The 24,829-nt window shown below is 46.2% G+C and overlaps 1 protein-coding gene across 9 annotated transcripts in view; it reads right to left on the bottom strand.

Annotated features, from left to right (window-relative positions):
- PTK2 (protein tyrosine kinase 2) overlaps positions 1-24,829 on the bottom strand; it is a 418,848-nt gene that overhangs the window by 245,711 nt on the left and 148,308 nt on the right. For 8 of the 9 annotated variants that reach the window (XM_074986603.1, XM_074986600.1, XM_074986607.1 and 5 more), the window contains one exon: positions 2,422-2,648. In XM_074986603.1, the coding sequence (XP_074842704.1) occupies positions 2,422-2,616 (195 nt within the window). In that variant the 5' untranslated portion in view covers positions 2,617-2,648. Of the gene's footprint in view, positions 1-2,421; positions 2,649-24,829 lie in introns of those variants that run through there. The other variant, XM_074986608.1, reaches the window with a different exon arrangement.

Genomic DNA, 24,829 nt, shown 5'->3' with positions numbered 1-24,829 from the left:
CACCCCTGAATGTTTGCATTTTTTGCAACAGTATCACACTTTTGACTCATATTTAGCTTGTGGTTCACTATGACCCTTAGATCGCTTTCTGCAGTACTCCTTCCTAGACAGTCACTTCCCATTTTGTATGTGTGAAACTGACTGTTCTTTCCTAAGTGGAGTACTTTGCACTTGTCCTTATTCAATTTCATCTGATTTATATCATTTAGAATTATAATCCTATCCTCCAAACTACTTGTGACACCTCCCAGCTTGGCATCCTATACAAATTTTATAAGCATATTCCCGATGCCATTATCTAAATCATTGATGAACATATTGAACAGAACTGGCCCCAAAACAGATACCTGCAGAACCCCACATCTTATGTCATTATTCAATGGCCTGTCAATGTTTTTATTTTTCCTGTAAGCCCAAACTGTGGTTGCTCCCACAAAGACATGTGGCCAGGTGACCTGATGCTGGAAGCCATTATGGATCTGGTACTTTTTCACTCAAGGTAAGAACATTTGAATTAAGCACAAAGAATTCCCACATTAGGTAGAAGGGATATAAAGGGTGGAACTAAAAAATGGAAATGCCAGGAAACCCCACACTTATCACCTTAGCGGCCTGCTGGAAACATCTTTAAGACTTACAATTTTATTATGGCATAAACTTTCATGAGTTGCAACTCACCTCATCAGATGTGTTACATGACAGCTAATTAAATCAGGGTGGATGTGGATAAGATGGTGACAATATCTGAAATGGAAAATCACTTGAGAGAACCACCCACCGTCCCTATTCAGACCCATTCTGATCATGTCAAATTTGTCTATGAATTCCAGCTCAGCAGTTTCAAGCTGAAGACTGTGTTTGAAGTTTTTTGGCTTGAGGGTGGCAACATTGAAGTCTGTGTCCAGGGAAGATAAAATGTTCTCCCACTATTTTTTGTGTGTTACCATGCTTGATGTCTGATTTGTGTCTATCTGTTGTATAAAGACAGTCAAGCTTGTCGAATGTACAACACTTGTATTTACCAAGCAAAATACACTCTGCATATTTCTCTTCCATGAATAAAGAAGGCAAACATGTAAGCTTTCTCTGTGTAAAACTTTTATACCCAGCAAGACAGATTTATTTGGGGTTTTGGTCCCTTTTGGGGGTTAGGCTTTTGGGTGCTGTCAACAGCCTTATACCTGAGCCCTCCTAGTGCTGAGCTTGTTAAGTGTTTGTGTTGCCCTGCTGGGGGACAATACCCCAACTCTGTGCTTCAGCTAGGGGGAGATCAGAGCTTCTGGCCCAACAGGATGGGGAAGGAGAGTCCCAGAGAGACAGAAAGGCAGGCATCAGTGGCTTGATGGGGTTCAAAAAATTGATCCACATGCCAAAGTGCTAAGGCTGGCTCAGACTGCTGTTCCTATAACTTGTCTGATTCCCTAGATCTCTCTGAAGAGAAGACACCCATTTATTAAATAGACAAGAACAAATTCTTCCTTTGTTTGGTATCTTTGTTTACCCTCCAATTCAGATTTTTCTGCCTTTTTAAATAATTTCTCTTCAAATGACATATAATGAGGACCCGCTGAAAGCAAGTAATAAGTAGAGCAGAAGACAAGCGTCATAAGACTAGGGCTTTATTTCTAACCGATACTGACATTTGTGCAAGGGAAAACTATTCAAAAAAACCAAGCAAAATGTAAAGACTCTTGAATACCCTTCCCTCTTCCCTTTGTTTCTTCTAGCACTGCTGTGTATGGAAAGAATTAACTGCTTGGTGAATTGCTGGTAAATTTTATTGCAGGTGCTGCAGAACTGCAAAATACAGAGAGTTGCAGTTGCCCAGAAAATTTCTGATTTCTTGCGCTTTGAGATATTCCTCTAATCCTTACTTTAATTTAATAAACAACACTGACACCACAAAAAGAGAATCCTCTTCCAGGAAATGATAAAATAATGGTCTGATAATATTAGACTGTGCCTTCTATATAAGACTACTCATTCTATTCACCATCTACTGTAAAATAAATAATTTGCAGGTTCACTTCTCCCAGCTTTGTCTGTTACTCCCTTAAAAATCTCACTCAGACCCCACAAGGCCTTTCTGGATAAACACAGTGGTAAAATATCCTAAACAGATATAATCTAGCTCAGTTGTTATTCTTCCATATTGAACTCTTTAAGACAAGGAAATGAAAACTAAATTAATGTCAACATCCTTGTCAATTCAAGGTACAATTTGCATGCCTGTGTTTTTGCTGAGAGAAAATTATTAGAAATTAAAGCTTTGACTGAAAGGATTCACATAATGTGTCAGATAAAGATTTTTAAATAAACTGTAGAACATTTGCGTTCCTTAGCCTTTAGAGTCATCTGTGTCACTCTGTCTTAACTAAATATTAACACACACAAGTGTAAGGATTCTGGAAGTAAACTCACCCGGACATCAGTAGCATCTCCGTGCCGGATAATACTGGCCCATGTTGTTGGCTCACTGCTATTTTCAAAGTAATGGAAGACCTTTAAGACTCGTTCCATGGCCCCTGGGGAACGCTCCATCCCAGTACTGAGGTGTGTCTTTGCACCTGAACTTGGTGTATGATTCAAGTTTGGATCAAGGTAAGCTGCTGCCATTGTTTTGCTAGATGCTAGGTATCTGTCATATTCTGGGAAAGGGGAAAAAGAAAAATTATTTTGGTTGCACCTCAGCCTTACACTGATTAATAAATACATAAAAATCTTTGTCATATCCTAAAGAAAAAAGATTTTTTTCACACTTTTAATTTAGAGTCTTTAAGATAAGGTATTTATTTTAATTTACTTGTACTTGTCAAGCTGCTAATCAAAGCTACAACTGTTTTGCATTTTTTTATAAAATGTATTTTAAAAAAAGCTAATGAATTAATATTAAGGAAAACGCTCCGGCTACTGTTACACTTGAGAGCTCTGTCAACAGAAATCACTGTTGGAAGAGACTTCCTGACAAAACTTCTGTTGACAGAGGGTGATCACACACAAAAGCAAATCAGGTGGGAGCGCACCGCTCTGTCGACAGAGTAGCTGGACTGCCTGGCTGCTCTCTTGATGAAGCAGGCACGCAGAAGCACAGCAGACAGGACTGCCCATTGTTGTGGATGCCCTGTCTATTAAGAGAGGCCCCCTGGGGGCTGTGTAAATCAGCTGTCTTGTGGACAGAAAACGGTTGATGAAGATGTTATGCCTGGCAATGGAGAGGGAGAACCTTCGCTGGTTTTTGTTTACATGCAGTCAACAAAAGGCCCTTTGTTTGAAAACACATGACATATTTTGTTGACAAAACCCTCTAGCATAAGCAGAGCCTCTAATTCACTCCTTAAAAGATCTCTTCCTTCAAAGCATTCTATACTCACAAAAGTATCTCCTTCTGCCACTAGCAAGATCATTTTCCCCCCTCAACTTCTTTATAGCTGCACAAACCCATCCCTCTTTAAAAAAAAAAAAAAAAGTGTGTGAGACCAGACATTTTAGATATCAATGATAAAGAATTAGATCATGCTCTAGTTTTACACTGATTGTATACCTGTGACAGGGCTGTAATTCCTGTCATAATTGGAAGGATACTCTCATGGGTCCCCCCATGCTTTATGAAATTCGGTGTCTGAAAACCAGCTTCAGTAGCAAATGGTAGATGTATGAGCTCAATCAAGAAAGCAGATATAATTCCAGTCATTTCTTCCTATTTATCCAACCCCAAACTAACACAAAAATGCAGTCCAGTAGCACTTTAAAGACTAACAAAATAATTAATTAGGTGATGAGCTTTCTTGGGACAGACCCACTTCTTCAGATCATAGCCATAACAGAACAGACTCAATATTTAATTGCTTTATCAAATTCTTGACTTCCCCAACTCTCCTTCTGCTCCTCTGCTCTCTGATTTGCTCACCATGATAATAATTTTTCTGATTGGTCAATCTTGATTACTATTTTTGGTTCTCTGTGCCTTAAATATTGAGTCTGTTCTGGTGTGGCTATGATCTGAAGAAGTGGGTCTGTCCCAAAAAAGCTCATCATGTAATAAATTATTTTGTTAGGTCTTTAAAGTGCTACTGGACTGCTTTTTTGTTTTGGTAGTATATAGACCACCACGGCTATCCCTCTGTTACTACTTACCAAACTAACACAGGCTACGTCTACACGTGAAGCCTACATCGAAATAGGCTATTTCGATGAGTAACGTCTACACGTCCTCCAGGGCTGGCAACGTCGATGTTCAACTTCGACGTTGCACAGCACCACATCGAAATAGGCGCTGCGAGGGAACGTCTACACGCCCAAGTAGCACACATCGAAATAGGGATGCCAGGCACAGCTGCAAACAGGGTCACAGGGCGGACTAGCGCTTCCGGGGCAACAGCAAGCCGCTCCCTTAAAGGGCCACTCCCAGACACACACAGCCTGCACAGCACGCGGTCTGAGGAGCCATAGGCACACAGACCCCAGGCGACGCAGGCATGGACCCCCAGCAGCAGCAGCAGCAGCAGCAGCAGCAGCAGCCGCCGCCGCCGCCGCCAAAGGTCCACCCAGCCCTCCCGGCAGGAGCAGGGCTTGCCCTGATCCATGCCATGCGGGAGGCAGCTGAGCACCTCCTTGCTTCACTGGAGGAGGAGCTGCCCCCAGGGCAGCAGGGCTCAACCCCCAACCCTGCAGCACCCCGCCCCCACCCCTGCCTCACATGCCAGCGGCTGTGGAGCTACCCCACTAGCACCGACTGGTGGGAGCGGCTGGTGCTTGAGGAGTGCGACGACGACCGCTGGCTCAGGAACTTCAGGATGAGCCGGCAGACATTTATGGAGCTGTGCCAGTGGCTCACCCCGCACTCAGGCACCAGGACATCGCCATGCGGCGTGCCCTCACAGTGGAGAAACGGGTTGGCATCGCTGTCTGGAAGCTGGCCACTCAAGACAGCTACCGATCCGTGGGACAGCAGTTTGGTGTCGGCAAGGCCACCGTCGGGGCTGTCCTCATGGAGGTAAGAGAACCCACAGGGGGAGGGGAGGGCAGGGTAGGGCCACGCACACCCTGCTCACCCCTCATTGGTGCTGTCCCATGTGCTTTCCCTGCAGGTTGTGCGTGCCATCAATGCCATGCTCCTGCACAGGCTCGTGAGGCTGGGGGACTCAGATGCCACCATCGCGGCCTTTGCCACCCTGGGCTTCCCCAACTGCTTCGGGACTCTGGATGGGACTCACATCCCCATCCAAGCCCCGCATCACAGTGGAGGACGCTACATCAATCGCAAGGGCTACCATTTTGTGGTCCTCCAGGCCTTGGTGGACAGCCGGGGCCGTTTCCAGGACATTTACGTGGGCTGGCCTGGCAGCACCCACAACGCCCGGGTTTTCCGGAACTTGGGCCTGTGCCGCCGGCTGGAGGCGGGGACCTACATCCCCCAGCGGGAGATCCCTGTGGGGGACACCACCCTGCCCCTCTGCATCATCGCAGATGCGGCATACCCCCTCCGGCCCTGGCTCATGCACCCCTACATGGGCCATCTCTCCGCTAGCCAGGAGCGCTTCAACCAGCGCCTGAACCACGCGCGCCAGGTGGTGGAGCACTCATTTGGTCGCCTGAAAGGACGCTGGAGATGTCTCCTGACCCACCTGGATGCGGGCCCCAACAACATCCCCCTGATTGCGGGTGCCTGCTGCGCCCTGCACAATTTGGTGGAGAGCAAGTGGGAGGCCTTTTTCCAGGGCTGCGCTGTCGAGGCCGGCAGGGCCGACGTGCAGCCACCCGCTGCCCCCAGTCGGCAGATAGACCCCGAAGGGACCCGGGTCCGGGAGGCCCTGCGGGCCCACTTCGATGATGAGGCCGCGGGGTGAACTCTGCCAGGCCCCCCACTGCCCACCCCTTCCCTCCACAACACTCCCTGCCCCAATGCCCACACCATGGAGCACCCAACCGCACCCCCCTCCCACTTTTCCTGGACAAACGACAGCACACACTTGTGGCTGAACTTAAACTGCTTTTTCTTTTAGAACTTTTTTTTTTTTTTAACTATAAATAAAACAAGAACAAACTATATACAACGTGTGGAACAAAAGTAATGTGTACAAATAAAATAATAGTAATAAAAAAGTTTGTTCAGTAATAAAAAGAAAACCAGGGATGATAAAGGGGAGAACTATTTACATGGGGGGGACGGGGCAAACGGGGGGCACAAATTAATAAGTCCCAACTATATACAAGGGGGGGGGCCACGTCCCGGGCCCCTCGCCCCTAAAGTCCGGCACTGGGCGTGGGCGGCCGGGAGCCCCGCCGCGGCCGCAGCCCTGTCCGGGGCTGGCTGGGGGCGGGGCGGACTGGAAGATATGCCCAGCGAGTCTCAGCTGGCTCCAGGGGTCCCTCGGCGCTCCGGCCCTCGGTGGTGGGTGGCGGGGCAACAGCGGACGGGACGGCGACGTGCGGAGCAGCTGGTGGTGCGGCGGGTGGAGCAGGCAGGGCGGGCGCTGCTGCGGCCGGCGCGGCATGGGGGGCCAGGTAGTCCACCAGGCGGTTGAAAGCCTCCATGTAGGCCCCCCATGCCTCTTGGCGCCAGGCCAGCGCCCGCTCCTGCAGGTGCAGGTGGCGTTGCTCCACCCGCAGGTGCTGCTCCGCGACCTCCAGCTGCCGACAGTGGATGGCCAGCAGCTGGGGGTCCGTCGCCGTCGGCTGGTGGTGGCGCGGGGTCCGCTGCCTAGCCCACCGTGGGGCCGATCGGTCCTCGGCCGAGGGGCTTGCCTGGAGCGATGGCCCCGGAGGGCTCTCTGGGACCACTGATGCCTCGCCGGCGCTCTCTTCCGGTCCTTCCGATGCTGCAGGTGCGGGACACAGGAGAGGAGGGGGGGAAGAAGAATGGAGACAGGCGTTAGTGTGGGCCCCGAGCCGTGGCCTTTGTCCCCCCAGCCCTGTGCTGCAGGTTCCCCATCCCCATCCCCGGGAGATGCTGCTGTGATGGATAGGGTTCAGGGGTCCCCCTGCACTGCACCCCGTCCCCTGGTCGGAGCAACTCTCACTTCACTCTGCAGGGTCTGACAAGAGAGGTTTCTTAGGCCACAGATGCCCAGTTTCTCCCAGGAGTGACAGCACCAGCTGTCGGAAGAGACAGTCCTTCCAACCCGTCCTGGGGAGAAGACCCCAAGGGGTGCCCCTCTGGGGTGTAGCTTTCCCCCTCCTCAGGCTGGCTACCTTCCAGCTCTACCTTCCCCTAGCCTCTACCTGTGGCCCCTGCCCGCCCTCCCCCCCCCAATTCCAAGCCAGCTCGGCTCCTCCCTCCTCTTTGTTCAGGGCAGAGGTGTCACCTGCCAGCTGTAGCCCCACGATCATTCTTTGCCCCTGGGAGCTATTCAGCTCTTGTTGCTCGTATCTAGCCTGAGTCTCCCTTTTGCACTCCCCCCACTCCATCACATGCTGCTGCTGCGGGGTGTCCCACCCCCTCCTCCCGGGGGCCCCTCAAGGTTCCGTTCCCCCCTGCCCCGGGGATGGGGCATGGCACTGTCGTGCGGGGTGGGAGGGGGGCAGGGGCTGATGCACTGCTGTGAGGGACATGGCCCTGCTGTCCTTGGGGCCATGGCCATGTGAGCATGTGGGGGGCCCTGGACACATATCTATTACCCCCCGCCCCTCAAGCCCAGGGGTGTACACCAGAGGGGGGTACATACCTGTCGGTCCACTCCCACGGTCCGGAGATCCCCGGGGGGGCAGAGGCCCGGCTGCTGCTCCGGGATGGCAGGAGGAGGATCTGCAGCCTGGATTCTGCGGAGGAGGAGCCCCCCTCCTCCTCCTCCTCCTCCTGCCGTGATGTCCCGGGGGTGGGCTCCTGGGGGGCCCCCGGGGTGCGGGGCTTACCTCCGGGGCGGACTCCGGCTGAAGGGCCTGCTGGGGCTCATCGGCCGAAGTATCAAGGGTGGCCGGAGGGGAGGTGGTGTGCCGGGGGCCCAGGATGTCCCTGAGCTCCCTGTAAAAGGGGCAAGTGACGGGGGCGGCCCCAGATCGGCCGGCCGCATCCCGGGCCCGGGCGTAACCCTGCCGCAGCTCCTTCACCTTACTCCTGACATGATCAGGAGTGCGGGCAGGGTGACCCCGGGCAGCCAGGCCGTCGGCCAGCCGAGCGAACGCATCCGCGTTCCGCCTCTTGCTCCCCATTACCTGGAGCACCTCCTCCTCGCTCCAGAGCCCCAGCAGGTCCCGCAGCTCGGCCTCCATCCAGGAGGGGCCCCGCTGCCGCTTCCCAGCCTGGCTGCCCACCTGGCTGGGCTGGCTGCCCTGGCTCCCCTTGGGGGGGGGTCTCCTGGGGGTGCTGGGGGGGCTGCCGGGTGGCCATTGATGGTCCTGTGGCTGCTGAGGGATGTGCAGGCTGGCCGCGTGTCTGGGCTGCTGCCTGCACTTTCCCTCAGCTTCCTGCACAGGAAGGGAGGGGGAGGGGACCTTTAAGGGGCCGCTCCACGCGGCCACCATTGAGCTGAAGGGCTGGAGAGAGCGTCTCTCAACCCCTCAGCTGATGGCCGCCATGGAGGACCCCGCAATTTCAACGTTGCGGGACGCGCAACGACTACACGGTCCCTACTTTGACGTTGAACGTCAAAGTAGGGCGCTATTCCTATCCCCTCATGGGGTTAGCGACTTCGACGTCTCGCTGCCTAACGTCGAAGTTAACTTCGAAATAGCGCCCGACGCGTGTAGCCGTGACGGGCGCTATTTCGAAGTTAGTGCCGCTACTTCGAAGTAGCGTGCACGTGTAGACACGGCTCCAGTGTGTTAAACTATAGCACGTGCAGACTGCAAAGATATTTGAGGATACTGCCAATTTTCACAATACTCTTTACTACATTGTTAAATGCTGATGAGTTTTCAGTCTCAGAGTATGGCACATATTGAGGTGTGCCATAGCCACTACTGTTTCACACAAAGATAGGATCTCAAAGCACTTGAGAAGCCTCTTCTGAAGGACAAGTGACAACTGTGGGCAAATATGCAGGATATTTTACTTGCTTGCCTTCTGGTTATTGCAGTTTTCTGGTTTTTGGACTGTCATTGGTAAAAGAAGGGATGAAAATCAAAAGAAAATATACCCCAAATGATGGTGCTAAAATGAGGTATCTTGAGAAAACCTAAAATTCTTGTGTTTACTGGCTAAAAGGAGAGAGAATAAAGATAGCCTGGTTCTATTCTTAGTTGACAGACATTGCTCAAATAATTTAAGGTGAAATTCTAATACTTTACTCACTCTGAGCAGCCAGGTGCTACTCAGTCCAACAGAATCTAAATTTGGCCCTTAACTTTGCCTGTCAAGTTCATTGAATATTGATAGCTTCACAGTTTATATGACTGTGTTTCAGACAGTTAACCAAGATTGAGAGAAAGTATTCCAAAAATACGAAAAGAAGTTTTTAAGAAAAATTCAATCGTTTTATGATTCCTTGTAATTTTGTTTAACAACTGAAAGCTTCCCCTCTTATGGAGTAATAAAAGGAAAATAATTCTCGCAACACATGTTATATTTCTTACTATGGGTCTATTAACATTTCCACTAACCAGGACCCTATATTCAAGAGTTTAAAATGGGGCTGTAAAATTTTGCCCTAAGCTAACGCCTGGAAGTGTACAGTTGGACATAACACAAAAACAGTCAAAATGCTTATAAAATTGAACCTGGCTGCCATGACTGATTCCTCAAAGGCTGATGCTTCTTCAGGTGCTAGCAAGTCTTGGGTGGATCGTATGGCCACATCTTCCGACTGTGGAAGTAGTCTGGAGAAGACTAACCGAAATTAACGGAGCATGTTTTGAGTATGGGCACTAACTAGCAGAGAATTAGTGTCCACACTAATTGAAAGGGGTGGAGGGTGGGAGGGTCATGGTCTGTCTGTGTGCATGGTGGTGGGAGGCAATAAGAAGCAGCAAGGGGAGTGTATGCTGTGAGGAGGCAGTAAGGGTAATAAGGGAGGGGATGTGTTGGGGGGGAGGAAATAACAGGCAGAAGATGGGGGGCTTGGTGTGTGGGGTGTCAGTCCCTAGAGTGAGGGGGTTGGAGTAGAAAAATCAAGGCACATTGGGATGGTGGACAGGATTTCCCCCACCAGGAGCAGTAGTAGGGTAACCAAGGAACATTTGTCAAAAAGGGATACTGGCCCCACCCCAGAGCACTCCAGTCAGAGCCCTCACCCACCTCCCACAACCCAGCCCTCTGCTCCATCCTGGAGCCCCTCCCGCATTCCAAACCCCAGGCTGCTGAAGCCCAAACCTCTCAACCCTGTCCTACCTCAGGCCCACACCATCAGCTAGAGCTCTCACTTGCCCGCATCCCTGATGAAAATGAACAAGTGAGCAAGACTGGGGGAGAGTGAGTGATTGAAGGCAGTGGGCCTCAGAGGATGCATGGGGCAAGATTATTTGATTTTCTGCAGATAGAAAGTTGGCAGAAGCACTGGTACCTATCTCTCTGCTAGAGGGGTTGGAACCAGATCTTGGATCCAGCCACTTCTGTCTGCAGCTACAGCTAAGCAGCTGCTGCTCTTCCCACCTCTTGGCAGAAACGTTGATCGTGGTTAATCCAGTGCTTGGAGAAAAAGTCACTGACCTTCATGCTCATTTACTGCTTTCAGAGCCCTTTTTACAGGCAGCAGATCATCAGGATTTCAGCAACTTTACTTCAACAAATCCCAGTCTGTGACAAGAGACCACTCAGAATCACAGAATCATAGAACTGGAAAGGACCTCGAGTGATCTAGTCCAGCCCCCTTCACTCAAGGCAGGACTCAAGTATTATCTAGACCAGAGGTGGGCAAACGTTTTGGCTTGAGAGCCACAGAGTACAGAAACTGTATGGAGAGCCAGATAGAGGAGGCTGGAGAAGGCTGAGCCTCCTTAAACAGCAAGGTATGCCTTGCCTTATCCAACTCAGCCTATCACTCACCCCGTGACTCCCTGGCAGGACTCCTTGCCTCCTAGTCAAACTACTCAACACTCTGCACTCTCCAGGACTCCACACCACTGTCCAACCTCTCCAGGCTCTCCTCTCCCTAACTGACCCCTTCACCCATCCAACCCCTCCCTGCTCCCTGATGGACTCGTGGACCCTCTAACCTCTCCCTCCCCACTCCCTGACTCACCCCAGGGAGCATGCCCCCTACCAAATTCCTCCTTGTCCATTCCCCTGGGACCCCTTGTTCCTATCCAACTCATCCCTGCCCCCTGACCACACCTCCTGGAGACCGTGGCACTACAGCCATACCATCCAGCAAGAGATGCCGCAATGATGCCCAGAGCTGAATGAGCAGAAACTGTACTGCCCAGGTGCTGGGGCAGCTCAGGCTGTGGGGGAAGGGAGGCAGAATGTGAAAGACCTGGGAGGGCAACATTACCTCTCATTTTTTTCCATCCTCATGTAAAATAAATGTTATTGTGTGCACCAAGGCATGTGTGAATGTGCACCACCACTATAAACACATGCTGCCAGCTGTGAGCGCTGTGCGAATCAGCTGGGTGGCATCTGAATCCCTCTTCAGTGGCTGACCAATTCTCAGCTGATAAGGAATACTGATTGAGGGACGGCTGCTTGTGCTTGCTGCATGTGCCACCTAGGATTTGGACTGGGTTGTCCCAGCAAGGCTGGCCTGATCCCACTTCTCAGCAGGAGGTTGGATCTGGGCTGAAAGCTCTGAAGAGCCAGATGTACCCCCCTCTGACCTAGACCATCTCTGACCAGACTTTGTCAACAGAGGTTTCTATGAGCAGATTATTCGAAGAATCTACAACCTCCCTCGGAACTTTATTTCCACGAGTAACATCCGTAACAGCTGGGAAGTTTTTCCTAATGTCCAGCCTAAACTACCCATGTTGAAATTTAAACACATTACTTCTTATCCTATCCTCAGAGGTTAAAAATTAAAAAAAAAAACAAAAAAAAACAAAACTTGTAGCAATCTTTTACGTATTTGAAAACCATTACATCTCTTCTATTCCCCAGTGGGCTTTGAGGAAAATATATATATATTATGGCAAGGCTGGCCAGGCTCCTAGGCTCCATGCCTCTATTTAGTCCACTTTCCCACAGCCTGGACACCGCTGCCCTTCATGAGGAGTGGGAAGGGGGAAGATTTGTTTCGGTCTTCACTGAGAAATCTGAAGGAATGCCTGACATAGAGAATGCTAGTGAAAAAGGGGTAGATTTAGAAGTTGAAATAAGAAAAGAACAAATTAAAATTTACTTAGAAAAATTAGATGTCTGCAAATCACCAGGGCCTGATGAAATGCATCCTAGAATCCTCAAGGAGCTGATAGAAGAGGTATCTGAGACTTTAGCAATCATTTTTGGAAAATCGTGGGAGACGGGAGAGATTCCAGAAGACTGGAAAAGGGCAAATATAGTACCCATTTATAAAAAGGGGAACAAGAATAACCCAGGAAACTACAGGCCAGTCAGCTTAACTTCTGTGCCAGGAAAGATAATGGAGCAGGTCATTAAAGAAATCATCTGCAAGCAATTGGAAGGTGGTAAGGTGATAGGGAACAGCCAGCATGGTTTTGTTAAAAACAGATCATGTCAAACCAATCTAATAGCTTTCTTTGATAGAATAACGAGCCTTGGGGATAAGGGAGAAGCAGTGGATGTGATATACCTAGACTTCAGTAAAGCATTTGACACAGTCTCACATAATCTACTTATCAATAAACTACTCAAATACAACTTAGATGGGGCTACTATAAGGTGGGTGAACAACTGGCTGGATAACCGTACCCAGAGAGTAGTTATTAATGGTTTTCAATCCTACTGTAAAAATAAAACTAGTGGGGTTCCGCAGGGGTCTGTTTTAGGACCAGTTCTGTTCAATATCTTCATTAACGATTTAGATATTCACATAGAAAGTACACTTACTAAGTTTGCAGATGATACCAAGCTGGGAGGGGTTGCAACTTCTTTGGAGGATAGGGTCATAATTCAAAAGGATCTGGATAAACTGGAGAAATGGGCTGAGGTAAACAGGATGAAGTTTAATAAGGACAAATGCAAAGTGCTCCACTTAGGAAGGAACAATCAGTGTCACACATACAGAATGGGAAAGGACTGCCTAGGAATGAGTACAGCAGAAAGGGATCTAGGGGTTATAGTGGACCACAAGTTAAATATGAGTCAACAGTGTGATGCTGTTGCAAAAAAAGCAAACATGATTCTAGGATGCATTAACAGGTGCGTTGTGAACAAGACACGAGAAGTCATTCTCCCGCTCTGCTCTGCGCTGGTTAGGCCTCAGCTGGAGTATTGTGTCCAGTTCTGGGCACCGCAGTTCAGGAAGGATGTGGAGAAAATGGAGAGGGTCCAGAGGAGAGAAATGAGAATTATCAAAGGTCTAGAGAACATGACCTATGAAGAAAGGCTGAAAGAGTTGGGCTTGTTTCGTTTGGAAAAGAGAAGATTGAGGCGGGACATGATAGCAGTTTTCAGGTATCTAAAAGGGTGTCATAAGGCAGAGGGAGGGAACTTGTTCTCCCTTGCCTCTGAGGATAAAACAAGAGGCAATGGACTTAAATTGCAGCAGGGGAGGTTCAGGTTGGACATTAGGAAAAAGTTCCTAACTGTCAGGGTGATCAAACACTGGAACGAATTGCCAAGGGAGGTGGTAGAATCTCCGTCACTGGAGATATTTAAGAGGAGGTTAGATAGATGGCTTTCAGGGATGGTCTAGAAAGTGCTTGGTCCTGCCATGAGGGCAGGGGGCTGGTCTCGATGGCCTCTCAAGGTCCCTTCCAGTCCTACTCTTCTATGATTCTATGATGGTCTGGGGGGAACCAGGGCCCCACCCACTCGTTCCAGGTTCTGGCCCAGGGACCATGTGTGGCTGCTGGTGGTGGGGGAGGGCTCCCCTCGTTATGAACACTACAGCTCTTCCCTGGGCCATTTCCCCAGACAATTCCCCGCCCCCTGTAGCTCCTCCAGGTAGTGGCAGCAGCAGCTGCTGCCGCAGCCTGTCCCCCCTCCTGGTTTGGCTCCTCCTGGGGGTTCAGCCTGCTTGGCCTTACTCCAAATCCCAGGCCTCCTGGGCAGGGGCTTTAGTCCCTTGTGGCTGAGCACTCCTGTCCTTCTTTTGGTCCCTCTGGAAAGCTCGCTTTGCTTTGCTTTGCTCCGGTCCTCCAGCTCTCTCCTCCCCTCTCACCTACTGGGCAAGGGTTCTTTTAAAAGCAGGCTTAAGTGGGACCAGCTGGCTCCATTGACACAGGACATCTTCCTCCCCAGCTGCTCACACCCTGCTTGTTTTCCTGCCCTGCTTTTCCCTCTCGTCTTACCCGCTCCCAGCCTTACCTTGTCAAAATATACACAAACACCATTTTTTTTCTTTAATCAATGCTAATAGTCAATGGTTAAAAAAATCTGAAATGTTGATGTAAGTAATAGCAGCCTTTATTCATACATATATCTATCCAGAAATTTCACACCTTCCCATCACACACACGCACAAATTGCTTGACTCACTGAATGATTTATTGCTTGGCATTTTGAAATGAATTAAAAAATAACACAGTTAATCAAAATTCAACTGCCCCTTGAGTTCAGAGAATATTGCCAAAATACAGACTATATCTTTGAATTCATTGTACCTGACAATGATTCACAGAAAAGATTAACCATCTTTACTTTTTCAATTAAATATTTTGCAAATTTTAATAAGCAGGCTTGTTAAGATACTACAAATAATTACAATAGCAACACATATTTAGCCATACAAGTTACCTAAAAAAAACCCTCATGATAAAGATTTCTGCATTTCCTTATTATGACTACTTTAGGTGACTTAATATGCTGGAGGGCAATGAGACAGCTATCTGGAGGCTGCTATGTAGTCTTATAATCACTGCATAATGCACATGTTGCTCATGCATTTATCCTAAATTTAACAAGTCCATCATGGCAAAACTCGCTTTATAAGTTTGTACAATCTTTAAATTAATTTAAATCTTTATTAAACCAGACTCACTCATTTACATATTTTTTTTGTTGACCTAGGCTGTTTCAATGGCTTGTACGTCACTTTTGTTAAGGGTTACTGAAGGATTATATGTCACCTATTTATTATTTGCTATGTGTATTTAGGGACTAAAACAGACATTGAGAAACGAATGTTTAAACGGTGTTGATACAACTGGCCAAAAGATTTTGTACTTTGGAATAATTTTAAAGAATATTTTTACTAACAATTATATACAAAGAAATTAGAGTTAAATGCCTCAAAATGTCCCCATCCCATACCAGAACAATCCCACAGGACTAACTAATGACATTTCTTTACGTTTAGTTTAACCCAGTTTTACTGACATCTTATTTCTCGTTCTACAATACTCAGCAACTCCCATTGGAGTTGGCACTAATTTCCATTCTAAATACAATACCAAAGAGTTGCACCAATGATTTTAATAATCCACTGTGCAGGGAACACTAGGAAACCAGTGTCAATTAATTTTAAAGAGAACAAGATACTCAGTTAGGCAAATTTCCTCTAGGGGGAAAAAAGAAAAAGAAAAAAAGCTAATTTTGAAGAACCTGAATAGTTAATTCTCACCGCTTAGCTTGCTTTCATATCTCTATGGATTTAGGTAACTTTGCTAACTTTTCCCATAGTCTCCTTGAAATTTGTATTTTAACTAAGACATTTTTAACCCAGCCACATAACGACTTACCTGTTATTCTGCTCCTTCAACAGATACTGTCAGGCAGTAGCTAGGCTACTGGCAATCTGAGATTTGCATTTTCCTGCTAAACTCTGTATTATCTGTTCCTTCATCTTCCAACACACTCTCATCCTGTGTATTTTGTCTAGCTGTCACGTCCTGTCTGACACCTAGACTGTAAATTCTCTGTATAGGAGATTGTCTTTTTATCTGTCTGCATAGCAGCTAGCACTGTGAAACTTCATTTGGTGCCCAGATACCACTGTAATAACAACAATCTCATTTTTGCTCATTTTTCTTTCACAGGATGCACAAATAATTGAGAATAGTGGAAATATATTTTTCTTCAATAAATCACAAGAAAAGGAGCAGCAGAGTTTCTAAATTTTCTTCAGAATCTACCTAAAAATAAATGTAATATTATATACCTTCAAGTCACCGCATACCCTGGCAAGATCCCAAAGCATGAAGGTTACACAATAAACTAGAAAACTGAACCATCTGAACCTGGAGTCAGTTTTCTTTACAACACACATATATTGTTCTATAAATTCCCAAAGCAGTTAAAGATGACTTTCTAAGGGTAGGTCTACACTTACCAGGTCAAAGGGTCAATCTCCATAAGTTCAATTTCGTGTGTCTGGTAAAGATACGCAAAACTGATCTCTCTGGGGTCTGCAGTTGACCCTGTGTACTTCTGCTCTTGTGAGGAGTACAGGAGGTCAACAGGAGAAATGCTCCCATCGACCTCCCTCAGTCAGAACAGACCTTACAGTTGACTGCAGATACATCAATTCTATCCACACAATTGTCGTAGCTAGAAGTCCATACCTGCAGTCAACTCTAAGATCTAGAGTAGATCAATCCCAAGTAGCATTATGTGAAATAAACTGAAGAACTGTGTACACTGAACAAGCAAAATATAAAGGATAAGTTAATGAAAAATGGTAGCAGGTAATCCAAATCATCTTCACATATGTTCCAGGAATTCTTTTGGGGCAAGTTCTATGGCCTGCGCTACACAGGAAGTTTGAATATTGAAATACAATGGTTTCTCCTGGCCTTAAATCCTATGAATCGATAAGCAGATATTGAAATGTCTTAAAATCCTACAATACTGGTATTGGGTGTACCACTCTGCCTGTGACAATGACAAAAAGTCTCTGGAAGGTAAAAGCAGAAAATGTTGACAAAGAGCACAAAAAGTGCCTTTGCCAGAGAAATTTGTAGTAAAAAGAAACCAGGTACCATAAAGCTGCAAATCCACTTCTTAACAGGTTTGGATCTCTTTTACATTTAATTTTAACTCTAACTTCTTCTAGATTTATCAGATTTGGTTCTGGCATAATTATACCATCCCTTGTTATATATTATCACAGAGATAGCCGTTTTAATACTCTCTTGCTCATCTAGCTGATTTGCCGACCTTGATAAAAATGTTTGGACCTCTGTGCTTTATATATTGAGTCTGTTCTGGTAGAGCTGTAGATATGAAGACGTGGGTCTGTCCCACAAAAGCTCATCACGTACTAAACTATTTTGTTAGTCTTTAAAGTACCACATGACTGCTCTTTTTTTGTTTTGATGCCTCCCTTGTTATGTATTTTATCCTACGTACCGACGTGTGCTTCCCACTTTAATGCAACACATTTTTGTCTCTGATGTATGTTAACTTTAGTCAATTTTTCATACAAATCAGCAGTCTCCTGAGTATTTTATTAACACATACACTTGCAGCTTACACACTGAGTAAAGCCTGTCCTACAAATATACAACAGGAAATATTATTTATGTAGAATGAAACCAGCCTATTTTAAATCAGTAACTTGTAATGTTTTTAGCGCTGATTCTACTGTAGTTCAAGTAAAAACAGAATTATTAATACAAAATTATTTTTCCATATATCCCAATAACATGTGGTTAAACTAAATTGTACTAGATTTTATAAAAATAAAAAAACGTGCATGGCACTCAGAACTTTTACAGCATTCTAATTTTAAACTAAATGCAACCTTACACCACTGAATTATTAGCACAATGCAACTTAACACCACTGAATTACTAGCAGTTTAAAGAGCAGGAATTTCTATTTCATACACATATGTACACCCCCACCCCAAGTTAACTACAGTAATATTTTGACACATCACCGTACATGAATACCATGGTCCTGGTAATCATCTCTCCCTTATGAATCTAATATTTCATATTGAAAATGCATGGTTTTCCTTGAAGTGTTCAAATGAACAACATGTACTTTTTATTTAATGGAGAAGTTGATCAATAGGTCTTTCTATACACAGAATTATGATGTTTCAGTGGCAGCAGAGACACTAAAATCAGGTCACCTTGATAATTTTTTTCTGATTTGTCAACCTTGATTACTTTTTTGGTTCTCTGTGCCTTAAATATTGAGTCTGTTCTGGTATGGCTATGGTCTCAAGATGTGGGTCTGTCCCACGAAAGCTGACCACCAAATAAATTATTTTGTTAGTCTTTAAAATGCTACTTGACTGCTTTTTTTGTTTTACTAAAATCAGGGTGTGCCATTTCCAAGCTAAACACAAAACATGTTTATGCTCTTAGTTCCCCCTAGCTCCCCATTTAAAAGGCACTTCCCACCTTACGGTTAATAAGAAAAAGGGCCTAATGACTGTCTGGTCAACCTGTTAGATGTTTGCAGACGCACAACACGTTTTCCATTGCTATCACCCCTTTAGTTAGCACAAGTCAAAGAAAATCATCATACAAATTTCAAATACATTTCTTAGCTAACACTATAAGCTCTTCAAGGCACAGACCAAGCCTTCTAATATGTTTGCAGAGAATTCAGCACAAAATGGACATTAGTGAAAACGAATAATGTCAGCCAAATGCTTAATCATTTTAATATTCAGCACCCATAGTTGTTTTCAACCAAAGATCTCAAACTGCTTTTCAAATTATTATTTATTCTCTTGTATCGATAAGGAAACCAGCCACAGAGTGGTGACTAGCTCAACGTCACACAATGGCAGAACTGAGAAAGAACAATTACTTATTTTACAAAAATGTGGTTTTTCAAAAGGTTGTCAAGTACAGATCCTAAAGTAGATGCACCTGTGCCTCATATGTGTGAGATTAGAGTCTTTTGAATTGTCATATCTTTTGGGTCCATTCACGTACCCTGTACCTCCACAGGATCCCATACAAGAACATAAAGGGTTGGATGGTGTAACCACCGGTCAGTTTCCTAATCATTCAGCACCCACGTTGCTGAGGACTCCAAAATACAGGGATGGAGAGAGTATTATTGTTTCTACGCTGAACCACATTACTTTGAAAAATCACAATTACTCTTATGCTACAAAATAAAGTCAAATTTATCATGGTTGACTTTGTAACACTGGGTTTTATAAAGTTAAAGTTGACTTTCCGCACCTTCCCACAAAGTCGACTTAGTGCTTCCCCACAAAGTCATCAAAGTTCAACTGTTGCAGAAGTACATTGTGGGACCCTATCTCACAGTTCCCTCAGCCCTGTAGCATTCAGGGCTGTTTTGCTGGTGAATTACGGGGAAAAAATGCCCTGCCAGTGGTTTTAAGTGTGTGACATCTTCCTACACTGCATTGCCCTCATCACCCTCCTGTTGAAAACAAACAGCCATTTTTCAGATGTCTCTTTCCCCAATGAGGAAAACTGTTCAAGTTGGCCACACTACAGATGAAACGTGCCTGGAGAACACCCAGTGTCATCTTCCCAGACTGCACTGCCCTCATTCCCCTCTTGTTGGAAGCAAACATCCATTTTTCAAAAGAAAAAAAGGAAAAGCAGGAAATCCCAGGTGAAAAACCGCCAAACAGGTGGGTGTCAGAAGGTGAAGCACATCAAAGAACTGTCACTCTCACATACTACAAATTATGTGCTCTGGAAGCACCCAACTGACTGCCATGTCAACAGGTCACGTAGCTACTTTTCCCCCAGTCAAAATCAATACAGAAAGCAGGCCACTGAAGGGACCGTGGCTCCCCCAGGCCACATGTTTTGGCAAGGGAGAGTACTGGAGCAAGGCCTGGGGGCCAGCCCTGCAGCCAAACTCAGCTGGCAGGGGCCAGCTGAAGGACCAGTTGACGTGGTGCCATCAGCAGGTTTCTTATTAGGCGTGGCAGGGCGGGGTGGGGGCTGCAGCCACCCCCAGAAGATATTTCCCACGGGGCAGTCAAACCCCTGGAGCTAGCCCCCAAAAATGATTCCTGCAGGTGGAGCATCCTCCTAGAGCCAGACCCCAAAAATATTTGGCACTGCAGGAGGCAGTACCCCGGTGCATTTTGCCTCTCAGGGGCCAGCCAGCCCCAAAAATATTTGCCACATGGGGAGCCAGTCAATTGGTGTTTGGTGAGCCCCTAGCAAATGTGAAGCACCCAGTGCAGACCAGGATATGCTGCTGTCTAGAAGCATGGTCTGCACTGCACAGCTGTCACGTATGGTGGGGGCTAGCCTCATGGTGTGGTGAGGCTGGGGTTAACCCACCGGCTGCATGGCACCCGTGGGGGGGAGGGGGGCTGCCCTGTACAAATATGAAGTGCAGAAAAGAAGTTTCTCAGCCTCTCCAGCTACATCCTGTGCAGGGAAGAAGCTTTCACCCTGTACAGGGCAGGACATGCTACCCTCCTGTCCGATGTGCTGCCGTCTGGTCCCCACAGTCAAGCTGCCACATGGTGTGGTGCAGCAAGGGCTAACCCATCAGCTGAAATGAGATAATGGCTGTGCTAGTGGTTCCATGCTGGGGCTCTCCTTCATGGCTAGACGTGATTGCCATGCTTATCATAAAGAAATGAATTCAAAATGCCTGGCTTCCTGTTTCCTTCTTCCTGCACACATGGAGAGCAGGAGTAGTGATTGTGGACAGAACATACACATTCTGGGCACTGTGGGATACCTCTGGAGGCAAATAAAATTGATTGAAAGGAATGCTGTTTCCACACTAGCATTAATTTGACCTTTTAAATTCAAACTTGGTGTTATGCCACATCAGATGGTTGATGCAAGAATGTCGACTTTAGTGCTCCTTAAAATCAACCTAATAGTATTCTCCGTGAAGACAGTCACACTGTAAAATCAAGCTAAGTGTCTTAAAATTGACTTTATGCTATGGTATAGACATAGCCTACATGTAAGCAACCACTCTCTCTTCTTTGAATACGTGCCACTGTGGATTCTACTGCAAGGTACTATCAAGTAGGATCTTCCCTGAATGGTGGGAATGACGCTGCTTCTATAGCTTTTTTCAAAGAATAACTGCTGCACTGCTCTTCCACACTTGGTATCTCACCTAGCTGTTAGAATCCAGGGCACAATGTTTGACAAAGATGAGTATCCAAAAGAAACTGTAAGGATCATTCTAGCCTTGTTCTGTACAACCTGGGACATCAATGTGGAGACTGGTGGAAAAGGATAGAGTGGGGGCCACTGTAGAATGAAGGTATCTGAAAATGAGCCTTGGCCTACTCCTTCTCTGAAGAAAAAGCTGGGGTTATCTGCTGTTGTCACTGGTGGTGAAAAGGTCTATTCTAGAACTCTCCCTCTGATCAAATATTGGCTGTGACAGATTTCCGCAGCAAGCCCACATGGCTGGTTAGGGCATGTCTGCTCAAGAAGTCTATCTTCCAGGAAGATGCAGGGCCAGAGGGATTATTTTTATTGATGATACAAAGCCCAGTTTGACAGCTTCCTGGTAGAGCGTGACGACCAAACTCTTCCCTTCTAATTTATCAAGTGCTTTGCAGATGTATCTTCTTTCTAAATCTGCACTGTCGAGGGCTACAGGATGGGCAGGAGTGCTACAAAGGGCAGTCTTATGGGTCTGGGCTCTAGGACAAGCCCACAGCATGTGAGGGAAAGCTGGCAGCTGCTCCAGGGCCCACAAAGTCAAAAGGGCCAACACTACAGCAGCAACAACTACAGCCCCATGCAGCTCACTCTGGGCAGCACTAAAAGGCTGGCAAGGGCAAGGAGGGAGGCTAGCCCCCTTCCTCCCTCCCAAGCTATATCTCCTTCTGACCAAGGTCCTGCCCTTTCCTGGAATGCAGAGCAGACTCCCCCCTCCTATCTTAAGGGACTGGTAATGCCATTGGCACTCCTACTCTACAGTGTTTATGTCAAATTTCAAGTGGTCCTGGGTCCAGGTCTCCTGCATCTGCAGATGGGGTTTACGTGAACTCACCAACTTGTTCCTGATGTGTCTGTGATGACTGTCATTGTCACAGAGGGAACCACCCTTTTGTGCATCTTCAGGATCTAGCCACAGCCACAGCTGCTGGGGGACTGCAAGTGGGACTCTGAGCTTTTTGGATGGGAAGTACACAGACCTTAGCCCAACCAATTTGTGACATAAAAGGCCTAAAAAAGGAAGACACCATTGTGGAACTTGATTTTAGATCTTTGGAGAGATTGGAAACTGCCCCCTGGGAGCCAGGTTTCTGCATTCTGAGAATCAATCCTATCCCCTGTCAACTTGATTTTCTGAGATGGTAAGAGAGATGGTGCTCATCTAATAAAGAAAAGGTTAAGGGATAACTTGCTTACAGTCTGCAAGTACCTATCTGAGGAACAACTGCTTAATAATGGGCTCTTAAATGTAGCGGTGAAAGGTATATTACAATCCAAAGGCTGATGCTGAAAGTGAACAAGTTCAGGTGGGAAATAAGGCATACCTTTCTTAACTGTGAGAATAATAAACTGTTGAAATACGTGAGCAATGGTCATGGTATATTCTCCATCAGTGACAATTTTTTAATCCAAACTAGATGTTTTCTAGGAATTGTTTTGGTGGAAGTTCTATGGTCTGTGCTACACAGAAGATCCTAATAAGTGATCACAATGGTGCCTTCAGGCCTTAGAATCTTTGAATCAATACACAGATCTTGAAATGTCTTAAAATTCTCCAGTTCTGATACTGATCCTACCGCTATGCCTGACATAAGTAACGAAAAGCCTCTGGGATGCAAAAGTAGAAATGTTTTGCATGTCTTGGCCCATATCCTGTCATAGTTCCTGAGGTTCTTCCTGGACCAATGTCAGTGGCTGACGAACAATGCCACTTGGTAGTCTTATCTCCTCCTCTGTCTAGAATGGGAGTGGGTCTGCTCCTGGAAGGAGGACCATGGCAAGTATTTGATTAGGATAAGGCTAACCTGTCTGATGATGACCAGTCTAAGCCAGGATAAGTCGTGATCAATGTTCCCTCTAATTTTTCCACCCATGGGCAGAATAAATTTTGTTATGTGGACAATGGCATCTGTGGATGTGCACCACCAATAGAAACACATCAAGCCCACTGTGTGCGGTGGTGGGTACTCTGATAACCTAGGCATCCAACTTACAGGGAACACTGTAGAAGTGCATGTTTGGGCCAGTTTCAGTCTCTCTCAGAGAGAGAGTTCCATGATTGTGAAAGTTGAGGACTCATATTCTGGTGATGGAGATGAGGAATTAATTTCATGTAAAAGAAGTACCATAGTATATTGTGCTCTTGAAACAGGGATCCACACTGGTACTTGAGGTAGTTTTGGTACTAAGGTTATTTCCTGTATAAAACTGAAAATCTCTATGAAAATCTACATATAAAAAACAAGACACGAGAAGTCATTCTTCCGCTCTACACTGCGCTGGTTAGGCCTCAGTTGGAGTAGTGTGTCCAGTTCTGGGCACCACAGTTCAAGAAAGATGTGGAGAAATTAGAGAGGGTCCAGAAAAGAGTGACAAGAATGATTAAAGGTCTAGAGAAGGTGACCTATGAAGAAAGGCTGAAGGAATTGGGCTTGTTCAGTTTGGAAAAGAGAAGATTGAGGGGAGACATGATAGCAGTTTTCAGGTATCTAAAAGGGAGGGAGAAAACTTGTTCTTTTTGGCCTCCGAGGATAGAACAAGAGGCAATGGACAAACTGCAGCAAGGGAAGTTTAGGTTGGACATTAGGAAAAAGTCCCTATCTGTCAGGGTGGTCAAACAGTGGAATAAATTGCCAAGGGAGGTTGTGGAATCTCCATCGCTGCTGATATTCAAGAACAAGTTAAATAGATATCTATCAGGGCTGGTTTAGACAGTATTTGGTCCTGCCATTAGGGCAGGGGGCTGGACTCAATGCCATCTCAAAGTCCCTCCCAGTCCTAGTATTCTATGATTCTATGATATTTGCATTGTGAAGGATTGTGCTGGAGCTGTTGGCCACAAAATCAACAGTAGCTATGGGGTCAGTCCCAATGTGGGTTTTGACAAGGCTGTCAAACTCCTTGTCAGTAGCCTTCACTTTGATGTGAGGTTTTATCATTTTTTATGCAATCAAAGTGGGAGAACACTAAAATCAGCCTCGAGTCTTTGTCCTTAAATTTGGAATGACCTCAGCTGATGCTGGGCTACTGGTGAACTTGGCTCCGACATTGGTGCCAATGATATTGACTTCCTTGATGAAAAAGTCATTTTTAGTATTGAGTATCTTTTAGAGTGCTGAGACTCTCCTCATGTTAGCCTTGGTGATTTATGAGTTCTTTGAAAAACAAACTATTTTCACGTCAAACATACAAATAATTTTGCTGTATTGAGGAAAGAGCTTCTGGCTCAGCAGGATGGGGTGGTGGCAGGTAGGCAGATGAAGTGATATGATAAACACACCAGGTGACAAGTCTCAAGAGGATCTCTATGATCTAACCCATCACAAAACACTTAAGAAAAAACTATTTTAGCCAATTTATTAACTAACCAGTTTTAAAAGAATACTACACGCGACTGTAATGCAAACCTCCAGAAAAACAACCCATTGTCAGAAACATTTATTAAGAAGCCATGGATTGCTTGTGTTTAGAGATACTGAAGTAGAATTCACGAGTCATAGGTACAATTCCCAACTCTGCAACAGACTTCACGTGATTTTGGCTAACTCACACGATCTCATCTTCCCAGCGTTAAATGAGGATAATACTTCCCTATCTCATAGGCATGCTGTTAGGTTCACTTCAACAAGTACAATGAGGTCAGAAATGTACTTTCTATTAATGTCAGAATGATGCCACAGCCCTAACTGAAGCTGTACTGTGCCGTGCATTATTATATACCCACAAATAACTACAATCTCTGCCCTGAAGAATGTTCAATTTGCGCTCTCTCTCTTTCTCTCTCTCACAAGGGTTG

Source organism: Carettochelys insculpta, chromosome 2 (genome assembly GCF_033958435.1).
Source record: "Carettochelys insculpta isolate YL-2023 chromosome 2, ASM3395843v1, whole genome shotgun sequence".
Lineage (NCBI taxonomy): Eukaryota > Metazoa > Chordata > Testudines > Carettochelyidae > Carettochelys > Carettochelys insculpta.
The sequence above is the reverse complement of the archived record's forward strand: the minus strand, read 5'-3'. Positions and strand labels throughout refer to the sequence as shown.